Here is a 20,198-nt window from a genome sequence, read left to right on the forward strand (position 1 = left end):
TCAGATAGATTTTTTCCTACTTAGAAAGAGAGATAGGGGTTGTTGCATCGATTGTAAGGTTATACCAGGAGAAAGTGTAGCTACACAACATAGAGTCTTAATTTTAGATCTTAGAATTAGACAATGCCGCAAAAGGGATAGACATAGGATAGATCCTAGAATTAAGTGGTGGGCACTGAAAGGAGCTAAACAAGGAATGTTTGTAGAGCAGGTAGTTAAGGAAGTTGATTGGTGTCTCGAGGAGGATTCAGAATCAATGTGGAATAAGATAGCAGGTGGTATGAGAAAAGTAGCTAAGGAGGTATTGGGTGAGTCTAAAGGCGGTGCACCACTAGGTAAGGATACATCATGGTGGAACGAGGATGTCAAATTAGCTATTAAGGTTAAAAGAGAGTGTTATAGAAATCTAAGTAAGAGTCGTGATAATGAGAATTTGGAGAAGTATATGATAGCAAAGAAGGAAGCTAAAAAAGTTGTTCGAAACGCGAGGGCTAAGGTATATAAGGAGGTTTATGACAAGTTGGATACCAAAGAAGGCGAGAAGGATATTTATAGGCTTGCAAAGATGAGAGATAGGAAATCGAAGGATTTGGGTATGGTTAGATGTATCAAAGATGAAACGCAAAGGGTTTTAGTCAAAGATGAGGAGATTAAGGAGAGATGTAAAGATTATTTTGATAAGCTATTTAATGATAGTCATGCTCAAGATCTTGGAGACTTCTCCATTCCTTTTCATGAGATAAATCGTGACTTCATGCGTAAGATTCAAAAGAAAGAAATTGCAGAGGCTTTGAAGAAAATGAAATCAAGAAGGGCAGTTGGCCCAGATGGTATACCTATCGAGGCTTGGAAATGCTTGGGAGAGAAAGGTTTAGAATGGTTGACAAATCTTTTTAACTTGATTTGGCGAACAAATAAGATGCCTAATGAGTGGAGGAAGAGTACTTTGGTGCCTTTATATAAGAATAAGGGTGATATACAAGATTGCACAAACTATCGTGGTATAAAACTCATGAGTCATACTATGAAACTTTGGGAGAGGGTGATTGAGTCTAGGTTGAGGAAGGTTGTCATGATATCGGAGAATCAATTTGGTTTTATGCCTGGAAGATCAACTATGGAAGCTATACATCTTCTTAGACAACTTATTGAAAGATATAGAGAGAGGAACAAAGATTTGCATATGGTTTTTATTGATTTAGAGAAGGCATACGATAGAGTACCTAGGGACGTTCTCTGGTGGACAATGATGAAGAAAGGTGTTTCTCTCAAGTACATTAGTATAATTAAAGATATGTATGAAGGAGTAGTAACCAATGTCCGCACTTGTGGAGGGGTGACAACCAATTTTCCGATAACGGTTGGGTTACATCAAGGATCTGCTTTAAGCCCTTTCCTATTTGCGATAGTGATGGATGAGATTACGAGATCAATTCAAGAAAATGTACCGTGGTGTATGTTGTTTGCTGATGATATTGTTTTGATTGATGAGTCTAGAGCTGGGGTTAATGCTAAGTTAGAATTATGGAGACAGACATTGGAAGCTAGAGGTTTTAAGTTGAGTAAGAGTAAGACTGAATATATGGAATGTCGGTTTAGTAAGCAACGAAGTAGTGATGGGAGTGTAGTGAAGCTTGGTGAGCAAGATATACCGGTGAATGATTATTTCAAATATTTGGGATCCATCATTCAAAAGTATGGAGAAATTGATGGAGATGTAAATCATAGGATAAAGGTTGGGTGGATGAAATGGAAAAGTGCTACTGGAGTGCTGTGCGATCGTAGAATGCCATTGCGGTTGAAGGGAAAGTTTTATAGGACGACTATTAGACCCGCTTTACTATATGGTACGGAATGTTGGGCTGCCAAGAGACATCATATTAAAAAAATGAGTGTAGCTGAGATGCGGATGCTTAGATGGATGTGTGGAAATACAATAAAAGATAAGATTCGGAACGAAGAGATACGTAAGAAGGTAGGTGTTGCACCCATTGAAAATAAGATGCGAGAGAATCGTTTACGGTGGTTTGGACATATTCGGCGAAGGCCTAATGATGCTCCAGTTAGAAGGTTGGAGAAATGGGAAAATATATTAGTTAAAAGAGGTTGGGGTAGGCCTAGGAAGACTTGGATGGAGATGATAGGAAAGGATATGAATGCTTTGAACCTCACCGAGGACATGGCGTTGGATAGAAATGATTGGAGGAAAAGGATTCATGTGGAAGACCCAAAATGAATTTCTTTTTTGGTTCATATCGCTGACCCCAATTGTTTTGGGATGAAGGCGTAGTTGTTGTTGTTGTTGTTGGTGTCTTCTCCCAGCAACATTAGCCATGAGTCTTCTTTAGTCCATTTGTATTGGCCACATGGTGAACTGTGAGATCCATTTGCCTAATTGGACCTGGACCCGGACCCGATATCTCATTAACACGCCACCACTATGGTTAACCAAATGAAAAGTTGAACTTGTTATGATGGCCAAAAAGTCTGGCGGCGTAACCAAATTTTCAACAAATTGAACAGTTTTTTGTATGCTTGTGATAAGACTCGCGCACTGTCACCAACCAAGATTCCCAACTTAAGCATAAACCAGAGCTCATCTGCTTTTACTTTTGTCCAAGTGAAATGGCTTTAACACACGCTTGAATCTCGCATATATATATATATATATATATATATATATATATATATATATATATATATATATATATATATATATATATATATATATATATATATATATATATATCCATCCTAACTGGGGTGAACTTCTTCCCCCACAAGCTACAGTAGAAAAAGTGGGAGCCAACACCCCCATGGCCGCGACGGCAGCAGAAAGGTTTGTGCTGTGATCTTATGATTATGAGTTCTTCCCTTTCTAGGAAAACAAAACTGGATCGTCATCACCATCATGGTTCTTTGTTTCAAGGTATTCATTAGTTACAGGGGCCAACAGAGGCATCGGATTGGAGATCGTTCGCCGACTGGCTTCCCAAGGCATCACAGTTATTCTAACTGCAAGAGACGCGAAGAGAGGGCTTGAAGCTGTTGCAGGTCTCCAAAGTTGTGGCCTCTCTAATGTGGTTTTTCATCAACTGAATGTGATGGATCCCGTAAGTGTTGCCTCATTAGCTGATTTCATCCGAACCCAGTTCGGCAGGCTTGATATCCTGGTAAGTTAAACAGCAAGGTTTACAGCAACTACGAGTAGGTTCAACGCCCGCTAGAAGAGTAAGAAATTAATCGGACTCCATCTATGATGCTAATATATTCCAGCATCTTCCTAATACCGTGATTTTCTTTTTTGTTTTTTGTTAAAAATAATACTGATAGGAAAGCTGTGGAATCAAACCCAAGACCCCTTGGTTATGATAATGTAATCTAACCATCAAACTATTTCATCCCTTCCCAATTCCTAACACCATGATTTCTTACTAGAATATGAAAGCTAATTTTCATGGAACCAAGCATCAGGCCTTTTTCTGGGTATAATGTGAAATATGAGATCATATTCTTTTCATTTTTCTCCGTCTTTCAAGATGATTAGATCATCATTGAAACTTAGGTTAGAACTTGATCCCTTTTCCAGTTCACTTTCTACAGTTTGGATCTATGATGTGCTGAATGCTTTTTTAACCTCATTCATATGATATCATACATTCTACAAGTCAATGTTTGAATGGTGCGGCCCAAATCTTGTGGTCCCTATGGCACCCATCAATCACTGGGCACTTGCATTCTACCAAGATTGATTTTAAAACTTTGACTCAGATGAACATCGAGCATGTTAGCAAGGACTGAACTACTCGTATTTTTATCAGGTAAATAATGCAGGGGCTTCGGGAATTATAACAGACGTTGAAGGTTTGAAGGCACTGCAAATTGCTCCCGAGTCTTGGGTAAGTCCTTGTCCTTGGGTTGGAACCTTTCCAAATCTAGAGCTTTCTAGTCAGAACTTAAGGCTGAGTTCACTTTTGCTGGATTTGAAATTAAGACTGTTTGGGAGCCTTGATGTTGGGTTTAACTTAGAGAGCAGTGTGTTGTCAAATCACTGCATTTTGAGAATGGAGTTGGCAGCCCCACCACCACGTTTAAACACCATTCACAAGAGGATGGAGGATGTTTTTGACAACTCCATCATCGACACCAGATTGTGTATTGACATAATGTTTGCACCTCAATGCAAGACTCCCAAACAGAACTTAAATATTAAGCACAATCATAGTTGAACTTCGAAAGCATGCAGTCCTAAACATATATATGAATGGGTGCAGCTTTCCGGCAAGGCAACCAAGTTGGTGCAGGGGGTAATGCGTCAGACTTATGAGAAAGCCGAGGAATGCTTTGAAACAAATTATTATGGTTGCAGAAGGGTGACAGAAGCACTCATTCCACTTCTACTAAAGTCCGCTTCAGGAGCAAGAATTGTAAATGTAACATCCCTTAGAGGGGAACTGAAGGTAACAGTCTTTATATTTCAGAACTATGGTGGTGCATGCATGAACTTCGCTAAGACTTTAACCTCATGGCATTCAGAGGATTCCAAATGAACAGATCAGGGAGGAGTTTGGAAATCTGGATGGTCTGACTGACGAGAAATTAGACAAACTGCTGCAGAAATTTCTAAAAGATGTGAAGGATGACATGCTTGAAGCCAATGGCTGGCCACTTATGCTGCCTGCGTATGGCATTTCAAAAGTTGCACTGAATGCCTACACTAGAATTCTAGCAAGGAAGTTCCCAACAATGTGCATAAACTGTGTGCATCCTGGCTTTGTGAACACAGATCTCAATTGGAACACAGGGATACTGACCGTGGAGGAAGGTGCAAAGGGCCCGGTCATGTTAGCGCTGCTGCCCCCAGGTGGCCCTTCTGGACATTATTTTGATCAGATGGAGATGTCTACATTCTGATAAAAAAACCTCAGCAGTATGCATCATTCTACTATGACCCCAAATTTCTTATCTATCGACTGGTATTTTACTTCAAGAGTTTGCTCATTTTAATCAGCCTTCCGCATGAGTACACACCAATGCGAGAGAGAGAGAGAGAGAGAGAGAGAGAGAGAGAGAGAGAGAGAGAGAGAGCATTCAAATACTGCAGGAAGCTATAAAACTATTAACCAATGTAGATAAAATATCTAGATCAAGAATGAGCATTCTGAAAAGCAGGACCACGGGAATAAAACTCGAACACCCATGGCTAGTCTCTACATCTGTCAAGCAAACATCATGACAATGCCCCCGGGATACATTACATTGAGAAAAGAGGAGACGTCTTCAATTCCAAGAGGTAAAATGAATACGAAAGACAAGTGTTACAATGGTCGTTTATCTGAGCAAATACGTTTTTTTTTCGTTTTCTTTCATGCAGGTATTTGTTGGATGCTCTTACTTTTAGGAATCATGGTTTGCGCATACATGTATTTTGAATTGGGGCCAATCAATTCCCTCACTATCACAATGAAATCTGAACAAGTCTCAGATGAAAAGTGCCGTTTCCCATTGAATGCTCATCCCCAATCCCTCTCATATCTCTTTTAGAATAACAGCCAACACATGAAACGTGATCTCTTCTCAGCAAAAAAAAATAGAAGAAACGTGATCATTCTCTGCTGAGACGCGTATCAAATAATTCATTACGGCAACAAAGAGCACATGATATCAGATGTCATGCCTGCACCTGCAGAAGCCCCAGGAGAATATTCACTTTGCCAAAGCTGAAAATTAATACTGAAATTGCTATCCAGCTTCAATAGAAATAACTGCTAAGAATTGGAAGGAATCAACACAACATGATCAAACATTTGTAAATGGTAAAACAACTGAACAGGACCAGATCAAACTGTTAGGCACGCAGAAGAAACCAGAGTCATGAAATTTAGCATCATAAAAAGATGCAGAATTTAGCGTAGCTTGAGAGAATTAAGGATACTATCTCTATTCTGAGTTGAATAACAAAACAATCATCACTAAACATACAGACAAGCAACGAATGTTGCCCTTGATTGATGTTCTCAAGGTGCACCTGCTCGTTTGTTTCTTCCTTTTATGACCAAGGCCAGCCTAAGGGCTTAGCTGATACAAGCTACCATACCAATATAGAAACAAGCAACAGATATTGCCCTTGAGAGATGCTTTCAAGGTGCACCTGCTTGATATTTTCCTCTTTTGATGATCAGGGCCAGCTTAAGCCTCAGCAGATACAACAGATACTATGCACCTGCTTTCCCAGATGTTAAGAGGGCATGAACTTTGCTTCAAGATGTATCAAGCAGCAGCAAACAAAACAGCATTGCATTTGTAAGTTCAGCATTCTCAGGTAGTAGCTGAAAACTTGAATCATCAACTCGCTGCCTATACTACAAAGCAAATGTTGAAATGTGGCCCACGACTGATGTTCTCAACAGTTGCACGTTCAGCATGGTCAGGTAGTTGCAGCATGAATGAAACACCACTGTACTCGTCTCACTGCAGCAAATAAGATCAGGGTCAATCCTTGCATTCTTTCTGCAGCTTCACCTTTTTCTGTTCAACTATAATTGGTGATCATATATAATAACACTTTGCCATCACTGCATTGTTTCTGCAGCTTCACCTTTTTCTGTTTAACTTTGCCAACACCAATATCATTTACAGATTGAATACTGCGCAATGGATGATATTTAAGGGATGCCAAATATTCCTTCGAAGCATCTAGTTTTTGCTTTAAATCTTTCTGTCAACAGAACACCACCATCCATGAAGAGACTAACTTGTTTTAATATTGCATCTGCATTTTGTGGAAAAGGAAACACTTACAAGACGCCTAGAAAACCTTCCTATCTGTTGCTTGCATACTTTTATCTCCATCTCCAGAGCATGGATACGAGAGTCCAAAGGTACAGGGTTCTGCTCGATTATCTGCTTCTGCCTAGAACGTACAATTTCTGTTTGCCACACGTTCAAGGCCACTGAAGCTTGCCTAAAAAGAGGAACAGCTATAATTTTGTTAATATTTAAAAAACTGGGGAGCATTTTTCATCATACAAGCTGGAAAAAAAAACTTCCTTTTCACCCAAACACATGCGCCCCACACACACACAGTAGGATGGGATGAAATACATATTCTGGCAAGGAAACACCCAAAATTCTATATTTTCCATGGATGTTACCAGAAAAAGCTCTCCTAGTTCATCCATATTAAAAATTACAACTATAAGTTTCGAAAAAGATGGGGCCACTCATAATTAGGATCATGACGGCCACAGACTAGCACAGTTTGGAACATATAAACCATGCATGAAAAATCATTATAATAAGTTGACAATAGAAAGAACTCTGCTGGCCAACTGAAAAAAGTAAATGAGGGATATATCAGTTCACCTATATTTCCATATTCGGAGGATTTGGAATACCATTATGGTAACTCATGTGAAAAATATCTGGATTCTGGATGCACAATGTAGGAATTGAAAAACCAGAAGATTTACTTGTATAATTTAATGCAGCAGCATCCACAGACCGTATTCCTTACCTACCAAATTCATTTTCCAAATGTCACATGTGGATTCAGAAATAAGTAGTAATAAGAGGCCCCAGATATCCAAAATAAAACCTAAAAGTTAAGTTCACATTGTCTTGCAGCCACTTGAATAGGCAAAACAAGCTTCAAATAGTGAACTCATTTGGCGATGTAGAGCCTAACTCGAAACATTTTGATTCTTGGAATCTGAACCCTCTAGCTAGCTCCCCGTCCCAACCACCTCTGACATTTTAAGGCCATACAGAAATCAAAAATTCCATTTCCACTGAGCTATGGCAGTGAGCAGAAAAAGTGTTATAGAGAATTCTGCAATTTTCATTTCACGATCCCGACTTGACATGTAAAGGTAATACAATATGAAGGCAAGTGGAAACCTTGAATAAGTACCTTGCCCTCTTCAAATTCTTCAATTCTTTGAGTGCCATCTCCAACTTCTCCGTCTCTGCCATCAGTTGATTGTTCACATCCTTCATCTCCCTCAAACCAGAATCAATGCGGCTCTCAACATTGAGGACTGCTCTTCTATGCGCAGCAAGCTTCTGAGCTTTATGTCTTTCATACCTGATTCCAAATTCACTATGTAAGATAACAAACAAGATACCGCGGGCAAAAAACACCAAAAAAGACTTAAAATTTTCAACAACAAACATCCATTATTTTAAGCTGATGATACCATTTCAATGCAATTAGGTTCAGGAAACAGATATCTTTAATTCAAGTGCCAACGTCTCGAACTTCACATCAAACTATATAGCAAAAAATAAAGTCGCCGAATCTCCTGCAATAATCTAGCAAGAAATTCAGGGGGGGTGGAGTGTTTGTGGTAGCTAGTTGCAACAATTCTTGGCAAGAAGAGCAAATTTTACTATATTTCCCAACTTTCTCCCAATACTGCCGAAAAAAACTTGATTTTCTAGCAAAATTGTCTCGTGATATCTCAAGTCGCAAATATCACAAAAGTTCCGCGTGAAACTATAGCAAAAGTAAAGTTAACCAAAATCCCTATTCAGAAAGGGAAACAAAAAAACATATGCACCTGCGTGTTGCAATGTCCTTGCAGAAATCTGGAAGGAAAAAGCATGAGAAGTAAAGAACTTAACTTGAGCCTGAAGGCGTCCTTGGATGGGGAAGGCGGGTTGGGCGGCGAGGAGAATTTTGAGGAGGACCGACCACAGGGATTTCTGTTGGAACATGGATCATACCAATCTGATGCGAACAGGTTTGACATGGGTACATCGAGTTTCAGGGCAGTTGTATAGTGGTAACCAGTTAACCACCCATTTTAGCCTCCCACTAATAAGAAGGGGCTTGATTGCATGATGAGAACAACCATAAGGTGCATTCTCTTTTTTTAAATACAGGGTTCAGGGTCCTGCTCACCATCTACCTAAGGCATGAGCTCATTGTGGGCGTCGATGGGCTGAGAAGAACGCCGAGCACCAGCACGGCATCTGCTGCTGGGTGTATTTGCATCCCGGTTTTGATTTTGGGAATAGGCCAATTTTGGGTTATGGACCCATGTATCACACATTTCATTGCATATGGAGGTGCGTCGAGAGCGTTTGGCGTATCAGTTTTTCGATGGTGAGTAGGCTCAGGACTTTTCCCGTGCTACTGACAATAGCAGTCACCGGTAACGTAGACGATGGGTAACATAATCGGGGCCGGCATGAGTGTATACCCATTCTGCTACCAGGTGACTGGCAACGTTCTAGACCTCTGCTAAATTTTAAAAAACAGAGGAGGATCCGTGTACTCCTTCGCATAATCGGTTTTCGCAGGGACGGAAGGGAAAGCCAGGAGATGAACGCTGCCGCCGTCACCATCGGCCTTCGCCGTTGCATTCGCAGGCGGGTTCACTGCCACGGTGGCTGCCTGGCGTCCAGAGTGTTTTTCAGTTTTTGAGAAACCGATTTGATTTCTCAAAAACCGAAAGACGCGCTTCTGCCCCAACTGCTTGGGTCGGCGATAAAAAAAGAAAAAATAACAGAGAGTTTCTGCCGATGCAACCTCGCCGGTGAGTTGCAGGGGGAGGGAGGGCCATAGAAAGGCGACGGTCTCGCCAACACCGCTGGCTGCGTTATGCCCTCGTCGGTGGTGACTTTCACCGAGTCACCGTTAGCCTCGCCGGTGACATACCCTTCAACAGGGAGGCCGAATGGGCATGTGCCCTTATTAGTGGCCATCCAACCTGATGCCGCTATCGCCGGGCTGCTGGAGGTGCCCTCATCGGGGAGCAAGAGTTGATGTCGTCGGGGGTCGCCACCTCACCAACAACATCACCGGCGACATCCCCTATAACTAGACACAAAAAGGGCATTTGCCCTCTATGCTCTGGTCGGCCATTCGGCTGCGGTCACTAGAAAGCTTAGGGGGACCTCTTCCGCAGACATCGTCGGCATCATTGCCGCTATCATGTCACACTTACAATTTATAACTTAGGCATTGATCAATATTAATTATATGCATCCATACACAATCATATAAACAAATAATGCATAACATGTGCACTTTCATAACATATGTATTCATTCATAAACAAGCTAAAATGAGCTTTTTCATGCCATACCTTTTTAGGCACTTAGCACTTGCATAAACACAACATTATAGTTTGAATATACATGTTCATTTAGCATTTAAAAACATAGGATCATATCATACATTTGTTTCATGGATTGCTTAAACCAGTCAATAGTCGGTTTGGGACTTGCTTAAGCTCATATCTGCTCTGTTATTCTGACTGTCATAGTTCTGTGTACGCTTTGAGAATAAGGCTCAAGCTTCTATAAAATGTAAAAAAAATTGTCAGCTTTTCAATGCCACAAATTATTCATAAAAACACATCTGGCTGAGGGAGATACAATTGATTTAAGATCGTATATGCTTTGTTGTTCCGATTATCACTGTTTTATGCATAGTCTGAACACAGAGTTTAAATTTTCACAAAATATGTAAAATTTTGTCAGCTTTTCAATATTTTAAATCGTTCGTAAAAACTCCTTCTAGTGAGAGATATGATCAATTTATCAAATATATATAAGATCTTTCACACATAGTTGGGTATACACATTCAGGTAAAACGACTAACCCATGTTTCATATTTTTTTTATTGATTCTTCGAAGCAAAAAACTATAATTTTTTTATTTTTTTCCTTTTTATGGGTTGAGTTTAAATAAAACCACAATTTTAATTTATTCAAGGTCACCACTGATTTGAAATGATAAACACACGTAAGTTCTTTCGAAAACCAATTTAGCTTTTTGAAACAAACCACATAAATTGTTCTTTTTTTTTTGAGTCGTAACGAACTGAATGTGTGCATACTCATAAGCATATCAATTCCACATCCTCGAAATATGCGTGTGCATATGAGCTTTAATCTACGAGTATCGAGTAGAGCCCCCTACTTTGTTTCTTTAAAATTAGTAAGTGCTAAAATCAAAATTATCAGTTTGATGGTTCGATCTGCACAACTCCTCGTATGTATGGCTGCAACTTCTTGACACACCTTTAATATAGTTTCAGACCTCCTAAATAAAAAAAAAAAAGGTTGGGTGAGCGGGTCTGTTGAATCTAGCCTGGCTCTTTTCTCTGTTAGTTTCACAACAAAACGTTGAACCAAACATACGATTTTGGGTCACCAGAAGATTTCAATTTTTCAAACAATCTTCTTCCCTCTCATGAAACATGTGAAGTTCACACCCCACCTTCTCAACTCATTTGGCGCTCTCTCCGTCCGATGGATTTCTTCTGTTCCCCACCAAATTCTTCTACAAAAGACTGGATCAGACTCCACCCAATTCGCCGAAACCTGCCAGCAATCGGTTTCCGTCGATGCCGATCTCAGAGATTTCTTGAGCAGCAACCAGCCGGGGAAAACACTCTCTCTCTTCTTTGAAGCCCGGAACGGTGGACTTCCCGTAAACGAGCTTCAATTGGTTTATGCAATTAAGTCTTGTTCGTTGCTTTCGGCAATCGGCGAAGGCCAACAGATCCATTCGTTGGCAGCGAAGGCCGGTTTCGAGTTGAACATCTATGTTAGGAATGGCTTGATTAACCTGTATGCGAAATGTGGGAGGATCGAAATCTCTCGACGGATTTTCGAGATGGGATTTCCGTTGGATTTGGCGTCATGGAATACGATGATCTGTGGGTATGTGAAATTGGGTAGAGTGGAGGAAGCATGCCGCCTGTTTGATGAAATGCCTGAACGAGATTGCGTTTCGTGGACCACCGTAATTATGGGTCTTGATCAGAACGGCGACCCGTTTGGTGCCATCTCTATGTTTAGGAGAATGTGGGTTGACCAGATGATGCCGAATGAAGTCACTCTAGCAAGCGTGCTCTCTGCTTGCTCGAGAATTGGAGCCATTCTTAGCGGCCAGGCGATACATGCTGCCGTTGTAAAGATGGGTTTGGAGTTTCAGGTGTTGGTTTCTACGAATTTGATTAACATGTACATAAAATTTTCGAGCCTGGATGATGCTCGCCGATTGTTTGACGTGATTCCTCGTCGGAATATTGTCACTTTGAATGTTATGCTGAATGGCTATGTGAAATCAGGGTACATAGAAGATGCAGAGAGTTTTTTCATGAATATGCCGGAAAGAGATGTTATCTCATGGAGTGCAATGATCGATGGGTGCTTAGATACGGGTCAATTTGAGAAAGCCTTGGTGTTCTATTGCAGAATGCAACATGACAACGTGAGGCCAAACGAAGTTACCATCACCAATTTGCTTTCTGCCTGTGGGGACTCACTTCTTCTGTTCGAGGGCCAACAACTTCATGGTCGGATCATAAAGGCAGGCCTTAATTTGCATGACTTTATTCATACTACCATAATTCACATGTATGCAGCTTGTTGCCAGATAGACCTTGCTCACCTGCAATTCATTAGTGGCACGAATAGAAACATCTCTTCATCAAATGCACTTATTGCTGGCTATGTAAAAAACAACATGATTGATGAAGCTCGTCAGCTGTTTGATGTGATGCTGAACAAAGACGTCGTCTCTTGGAGCTCCATGATTTCTGGCTATGTCCAAAATGGCCAATTTGAAATGGCATTACAACTCTTCTGTGAGATGCAAAACACTGGTATTCAGCCTAATGAAATCACACTTGTGAGTGTCCTTTCAGCGATCGCCAGTTCTGGTGCCCTCCAACAAGGGATATGGATCCACGACTATATATACAAAACCTCCATCTCTTTGAATGATAACTTGAGTGCAGGGCTTATTGATATGTATGCAAAGTGTGGTAGCATTAACAGTGCCTTGGATCTGTTTTGTTATATACGTGACAAGTGTATGTCAATATCTCCATGGAATGCCATAATCAACGGGTTGGCGATGCATGGCTATGCTGAGGAATCACTGTGTATCTTTTCTGACTTGCAGAAGACTAGCATCAAGCCCAATTCCATAACTTTTATTGGTGTCCTGTGTGCATGCTGCCATTCTGGTTTGATGGAATTGGGTGAATGGCACTTCAATTGCATGATGAAGCAGTATAACATTGAACCAAACATCAAGCATTATGGCTGCATGGTTGATCTTTTAGGCCGAGCAGGGCGGCTGAAAGATGCAGAGAGGTTGATAAATAGCATGCCAATGAAAGCTGATGTTGTGATTTGGGGGACCTTGTTGGCTGCATGTAGACTTCATGGGAATGTGGAGATGGGTGAACGGGTAACCAAGTGTTTGGTTGGCTTGGAGCCTGGTCATGGTGGGGGAAGAGTCCTCCTATCTAATATTTATGCTGGAGCAGGCAGGTGGGATGACGTGCTCCAAATAAGAAGAGCTATGAGAAGGAGGGGGGTCAAGAAATTGGCTGGATACAGTGGTGTTGATATTGCAATGGTGTAGAAGCAGGCTGTGATATGAGGCACAAATTTGGTGTGCAGCTTCTAAGAGTTTGTTGACACTTCAACACAGTCCTAGCATTCTTTTGCTAAATACAAAATTTTGTCCTTTCACTGATTGAATATTATCATCTCTTGATATTCTCTCTGTTGAACAAGGTGCATAATCTTTAAAAAAAGTATGAGATGAAAACAATAAAAGCGAGATCCAGAATTTACACGTATATTTAGGAAGGTGCTACATGGGATAGCCTTTTTTATGGCAAATTTTAGTTTACCATTTTATATTAGATGTTTAGTGGGCAAATTTGTGACAGGTACCACCCATCACCTACAAATTATGGAATTATTCAGTATGTAGCTGGGACCAATAAGGATCAAAGAAAAAAACTCACACACAAAAAAATGAGACCCAGCCATTAAGATTTCCATTAAGGTTGATATAAGAATGTGACCAGAACAGAAGATTCCTATTCACGTCTTACATCCAAACACCAACACTTGTATTTTGATCTAGAAAATGTTATCAGCTCTTCTGGAGTCATACTCTCCAACTCTTTCAATGACCTTCCGGCAAACATATCAGGTGTGTGGGCTCCGGTACAACCTATAGGATCCTCAGGCTGGTGGTTTAGCGAACGCATCTTCTTGTACAGCCTCAATGCAGCAATTGCATCCTCGAACGGCTGATGAACGTCCTCTTCTATATTATATCTGCAAAGGGATGCAACATAAGTATCAACGAGCTGATGAACATTAACAGCATTTAGTGGAGGCAAGGAAATCCAATCAGCCATTTATGTCACCAACATTTTGCTTCTAGGAAAAGGCAGAAATCAGTAAACTATTTATGCAACATATCCTGAAGCCTGTAACCACTAAATCATTAAAACTAGAAAAGAAACTTACCCTAGGAAAGCTCGAGTGAGGTACTTGAGGGAGTGATCTATATGGTTCGTTCTCATTAATGGAAGATACTCTGAAGTGTCCCTGAAATACATACACAATGTCAAGATACATTCGATGAATAGCATATACACCATGTAGTGGTAGCCAAATTTGAAACTAGATATTTTCAAGTTATAAATTGTAACTTCAAACCTGCTCCACCCGAAAGGGTATAAAACTCTCTCTCTCTCTCTCTCTCTCTCTCTCTCTCTCTCTCTCTCATGTGTGTGTGAAAGTGCAAACCTTTTTAGTTCGATGTTCGTAGTGCTCAACTGGATTAAATTAAGTTACCAAAGCACTCTTAAGGTGGTGGCACCTTTGAAATTCGTTGTTACTTTTCATGGTCCAAAAAGTCACTTTAACTTTACCAACTAAAGCTACTAAATGACAACATCAAATCATCAATTTCAAAATTACCACCACTAAGTGCAACATTAAATCATCAATTTCAAAAATGCCACCACTAAAAAGTGCTTTTGTAATTTAAGCTTGTTGAGCGTTTCTAACTTAAACTTAGTTTATTCTGGTGCGTGACACGTCATTGTCACGAGCCAGGGCATTATAGGCTCAATGTCTTAACTTAAAAAGAAGAGATGAAAAGAAAGTTGCATTTGTTGGATTGGAATCACAAAATCAAGATGTACCGGTATGTATGGCTCAATTAATAGAGATTTTTCAACCTCTTCTCAAAAGAGTATCCTCTTCAACTAGAGTAATCATTTCATTATTCTCTGATTCCGGTAACTTTTCTTTGTTTTTTTACTCTAGTACTTCTTTTTATATGACCCCAAATGCCAATAACTTATCCAAATATCTTAAAAATAACTCAAGCGTGTCAAAAGTTTTCACAGCTGACACATCATACATTATGCACAAACAATATTTTAAACATGATAAAGCAACATGAATCACAAATGAACCATATTTTAAGATGAATCATGAGTCAAAATGATGAAACACCATTAGTATTGGTGTATATCTCCATCGACCATGCATTTATATCAAAATAATGAAAATTACATAGAATATATATATATATATATATATATATATATATATATATATATATATATATATATATATATATATATATATATATCTTCATGGTTTCATCCATGAGAATCCTTGTTCATACCCACATGCATTACAAGATTGCATGTTTGTATGGATTGAAAAGAGAGAAGCTTTAAATAAAACTCAATATACAATGGATAGAGATCACATTTTTTTTCTTTTTTGTTATAGTAGAACTTGATCTTTCAAACCATATTCTACTACCACAAAGTGTGTAGGATGGATTCCCTCTAAAGTATTTCACGCTATACTTAAGTGAAGAAAAATGGAAAAACTTTAAAACGTTAGAGGATAGAGAAAGAGAGAGAGGTCAAGAATGCTTCTTTTCTACTTTTTGAGAGGTATTTATAGGCAAATGCTTATGTGTAGGTGAGATATGTGGTTGAGCAGAGAGATGGAGTCTAACTCTCCTTTCAAAAAATATTCTCAAGGTTGACCCTTGGCCTCTTTTAGTCACGTGAAGACTTTAACATATTTTGTAAGCTATAAAATGCTATCATGCCTAGTCTTTTTCATTTTTGTTTTTCCTAAAAATTATAAAAATTCTACATTGGGATACATGTGAAATTTCATTGGCTTTCATCCCTCACACTCTTTAAGGTAGGAACTAAGCCAAAATCGCCCCCCCTTGGTTGGACTTTAATTGTTTTCATTTCAACTAGGTCTAACTTTTAGTTACCTTTTTGAAATAATATTTTACTTATATGTCTTGATTTTTTTTATTATTACTTTTAGAAACTCTAATTTATGAAATTTTTACATGGGGTCTTATATTATTTTTAGAAACTTCAATTTATGAAATTTTGACTTTGGGTCTTCTAGTTTGATCCGACTTTAATTGAATTCGGTCCAAATCCAAGCAAGATTCGAACTTTAAAAAGAATATTAATTTTTTTAATACTTTAACAAATTCTCCTTATCTTAAATTCACAAATTAATGAATAATTAAATTGTAATCATCCACTTGATATTAATTAGGCATAGTTTATAAATAACTATTTGCCTGAGAGAGATATTGTCTCTTGAAACACCATGATTTACCGAAGCAGGTTATATGCTCCCCCTGGAACACACAGGTGCGTGTTCTCGAGTCTGAATGAGCGCCACATATGTAAGCATGTGGGGCTCATTTCCACGTGTGTGTCAGCATCACTTAGCATCGGAGTCTGGTGTGTTTGCAAAGACTTAAGTGTCCTTTCCTGTCATTAGTGTCATAAAACGACATTTCGAGTAAAGGACAAAAAATGTCCTCCCACCAGAAAGGGTTAAAATCATCATCGTTTTTGCCTTAAGGAGTAAACTCCTCTGCTTTAACAGGAGCTCATTGCAATATGTCGCTCTAAACATTCTGGATCACCCTTTGGCGATGCACCATCTGCTGTAACAGGAGCTCCGATTGACGATGCACCCTTTGTCGTCGTCTGCTGTCGTTGGAGCACCCTTTGTTGCCGTCTGCTGTCGTCGGAGTACCCTTTATCATCGTCTATTGCTGTCATAATACCCTTTGTCGTTGTCGTCATCTATTATTGTTAGAGCACCCTTTGTCGTCATTTGTTCACAAGAAATAGTTGAACTACCAAAAAAATAGCATTGTGTCTATTATTCATCATGATACAAGGGTGCAAACGTCGAACTGAGTAGACAGAGAATAACGATTTACAGTAAAGATAATGATGGCAACGTCAAACTGAGTAGAGTAGCGATTTATAATAGAAATTAGATAAGAGAGTAGCAATTTACAGTAGAAATCAAATCAGAGAGTAGCGATTTACAGTAAAAATCAACTAAAAAAATAGTGATTTACAGTAGAAATCAGATAAGAGAGTAGCGATTTACAGTAGAAATCAAATCAGAGAGTAGCGATTTATAGTAAAAATTAGATCAAAGAGTAGCGATTTACAATAAAATCAAATCAGTGAGTAACAATTTACAATAGAAATCAGATCAGAGAGTAGCGATTTACAATAGAAATCAAATCAGAGAGTAGCGATTTATAGTAAAAATCAGATTAGAGAGTAACGATTTACAATAAAAATTAAATCAGAGAATAACAATTTACAGTACAAATCAGATAAGAAAGTAGCGATTTACAGTAGAAATCAAATAAGAGAGTAGCGATTTACAATAAAAATCAGATAAGAGAGTAGCGATTTATAGTAGCAATCAAATAAGAGAGTAGCGATTTACAATAAAAATCAGATCAGAGAGTAGCAATTTACAGTAGAAATCAAATCAGAGAGTAGTGATTTACAGTAAAAATCAGATTAGAAAGTAGCGATTTATAGTAGAAATCAAATCAGAGAATAGCGATTTACAGTACAAATCAGATTTCTACTGTAAATCGTTACTCTCTAATATGATTTTTACTGTAAATCGGTACTCGTTGATTTGATTTTTACTGTAAACCGCTACTCTCTTATCTGATTTCTATTATAAATCGCTACTCTTTGATTTGATTTCTACTGTAAATCGCTACTCTCTTATTTGATTTTTACTCTAAATCACTACTCTCTGATCTGAGTTTTACTGTAAATCGTTACTCTTTGATTTGATTGCTACTATAAATCGCTACTCTCTTGTCTGATTTTTATTGTAAATCGCTTTTCTCAACAGAGAGAGAATAAAAAAAACAACGGCCGCTCAGAGAGAAATCTTATTGCTCTTTTCAACAGTTATAAGAGAGAAAGAAAAGAAAGAATTTACACAATGCAAGGGCGACAACCTTAAACCTAAACAAGTTGGGTTTGATCCATAAGAAACTGAGTCTCAAACATAAGCCCCAAAAAATTTTGTTCTAGGAGGCATTGCCCCCCAAAGACCCCCCCGCCTGTTGTCCGTGCAGCGGGACCCGCGGGGGAACCCCCGGTCCCCCTTTTTTCTGTAAGAGAAAAAACTATGAATCAGGCTCCACAACTCATCAGGCAGGCAGGAACGAGAAGGCGATCATGTGTTGTAACACAAGCTAAAAACAAAGGCGAAACATGCAAATCTGTTTACGGAGAGCGGGAGGATATTTTCATCCAAAGCATATCTATCTTACCGAAGGACATTTTCGTTAAAAGCATATCTACCTTTTTTATATGTTATTTTATTATAAAGTCATTGTGGGCAATATTGGCATATGAATTATCTCGGGTCCCAAGATATTCCTCCGTACATACAGGAACACACACTTTGTGTTTCGGGGAGAACACACACCACCCTCCCATGATTTATGGGTACATTGAAAATGAGCTAATTGGTGATGAACTAAGCCTCTTTATTCAAATGCCTGAGAGAAATATCGTCTTGGAACTTTATGGTTGGTGCGTATGTGAAATCTGGGCAGGTGGACCTTCCCAGACATCTTTTCGATGAAATGCCTTGGAAAAATAAAGCTTCTCGGGTGTCTATATGATTGCTGGCTATCTCGTTGTGGAAGGCCTAAGGATGCATTGCTATTCTTTCGTAAAATGATGGTTTCAGGTCAGAGATCCAAAGAAGCACTCCTTGTGAGTGTTCTTTCGGCTCGTTCGCAATTGGGTTCCTTGAATCAGGGGCAGTGGATCCACACTTACATCCGAAGAAACAATGTGAAGCTTGATTCAGTTCTCAGTGCATCTCTAGTTGATATGTATTCAAAGTGTGGTCAATTGAGCTGGCAATGCAAGCTTTTTATGATGCTTCAGACAAAAAATTGTACACATATACAACAGCAATTCGAGGTCTAGCTATGCATGGATTTAGGGATCAGTCGGTTCAAATGTTTTTGCAGGTGAAAGAGGATGGCGTTGTCCCAGGTAATGTTGCCTACCTTGCGGTCTTGTGTGCCTGTGCTCATGCGGGTTTGGTTGAAAAAGCTTGGGAATTATTCAATTCTATGACTAGCATGTACAAAATTGAACCACGGCTCGATCATTAGGCATGCATGGTTGACCTTGGTCGAGTAGAAAGGTTAGAAGAAGCCGAGAAGTTTATACGGTCAATGTCACTGGAACCTGATCCTGTTGGGAAACAAGGTGCCCCTTCGTAAGTGCCTCTTCCCATACATCATACCTTTTGGTATGATGCATGGTGACCCTTCGGAAGTATCCTTTGGATACCTACATATACACCACATGATGAGCAATGGCTGTGTGTGAAATTGAAGGCTTACAGAGATCAGTCTCTGCTCACCCACTGCTTGAAGGCCTGTACTCATTGACAGGAGCAATTCGGCTGAGAAGATCGTTTGTCTCTCGCATAAACACCATGACAGAGACATGTATGTGACGATATCTCTTCACCAACGTGTTATACACAATGTGTTTCTCCTATGATTCTCCACATTGTGGTATCAGAGCCAGGTTATAAGTCTGGCTCGTTCCCCTACGATCCATGTTTTTTTCTTCTCTCTGTATTTCTGTTAAACAGAAAAGAAGGAAAACAGGAACCGACATTTTTCCTTAGGGCTGGGTCCATTTTTGGAACCGGTTCTGACTCGGATCCTTTTGGATCTGAGTCAGATTTAGTTGGACCTGACCCGTAGAGAGACCCAATTTTATTAAACTGGGTCGAATCGTTCATCTCGGGAATCAAACCGTTTCGGTTCGAGAACCGACTAGGCGACTCAGCTATGCCATTTTTCTCTTCTCTCGTGTCTCGGTCGATGGCATCTGTCGTCGGGATACTGCTAAAAAAAAACTAGAGAAGGGAAGGGCCTTACCGCCAGGACAGTCGGATCCGGTGTCACCGCAGGCTAAAGCACTGGAGGGGAGAAGGTTTATCGCCGGGAAATGGGTTGCTTTCACCGTCCGACGACATGC

General features: G+C 39.6%; 4 protein-coding genes across 4 annotated transcripts; 2 read left to right on the forward strand and 2 right to left on the reverse strand.

Annotated features, from left to right (window-relative positions):
- The first annotated feature begins 2,757 nt into the window (after positions 1–2,757).
- On the forward strand, positions 2,758–5,007 carry LOC149837142 (short-chain dehydrogenase/reductase 1-like). Its single transcript, XM_090005847.1, has 5 exons — positions 2,758–2,839; positions 2,930–3,173; positions 3,822–3,899; positions 4,275–4,460; positions 4,537–5,007. The coding sequence occupies exons 1-5, from the start codon at positions 2,817–2,819 to the stop codon at positions 4,912–4,914; spliced, it is 909 nt and encodes a 302-aa protein (XP_089861973.1). The 5' UTR covers positions 2,758–2,816; the 3' UTR covers positions 4,915–5,007.
- Positions 5,008–5,378: 371 nt separating this feature from the next.
- LOC149837143 (F-box protein SKIP24-like) lies at positions 5,379–9,476 on the reverse strand. Its single transcript, XM_090005849.1, has 3 exons — positions 7,913–9,476; positions 6,802–6,964; positions 5,379–6,471 (listed from the first exon to the last, which is right to left on the reverse strand). The coding sequence occupies exons 1-3, from the start codon at positions 8,173–8,175 to the stop codon at positions 6,469–6,471; spliced, it is 429 nt and encodes a 142-aa protein (XP_089861975.1). The 5' UTR covers positions 8,176–9,476; the 3' UTR covers positions 5,379–6,468.
- Positions 9,477–11,206: 1,730 nt separating this feature from the next.
- Positions 11,207–13,445, forward strand: MEF18 (mitochondrial editing factor 18). Its single transcript, XM_090007975.1, has one exon. The coding sequence runs from the start codon at positions 11,207–11,209 to the stop codon at positions 13,394–13,396; it is 2,190 nt and encodes a 729-aa protein (XP_089864101.1). The 3' UTR covers positions 13,397–13,445.
- A 417-nt stretch (positions 13,446–13,862) lies between these two features.
- On the reverse strand, positions 13,863–19,646 carry LOC149837145 (uncharacterized). The gene is made up of 3 exons (XM_090007976.1): positions 19,570–19,646; positions 14,302–14,382; positions 13,863–14,106 (listed from the first exon to the last, which is right to left on the reverse strand). The coding sequence occupies exons 1-3, from the start codon at positions 19,644–19,646 to the stop codon at positions 13,863–13,865; spliced, it is 402 nt and encodes a 133-aa protein (XP_089864102.1).
- Between the last annotated feature and the right edge of the window lie 552 nt (positions 19,647–20,198).

The sequence above is a fragment of the Nuphar pumila genome, chromosome 5, assembly GCF_984573655.1.
Source record: "Nuphar pumila chromosome 5, dmNupPumi1.hap1.1, whole genome shotgun sequence".
NCBI classification, from domain to species: Eukaryota; Viridiplantae; Streptophyta; class Magnoliopsida; order Nymphaeales; family Nymphaeaceae; genus Nuphar; species Nuphar pumila.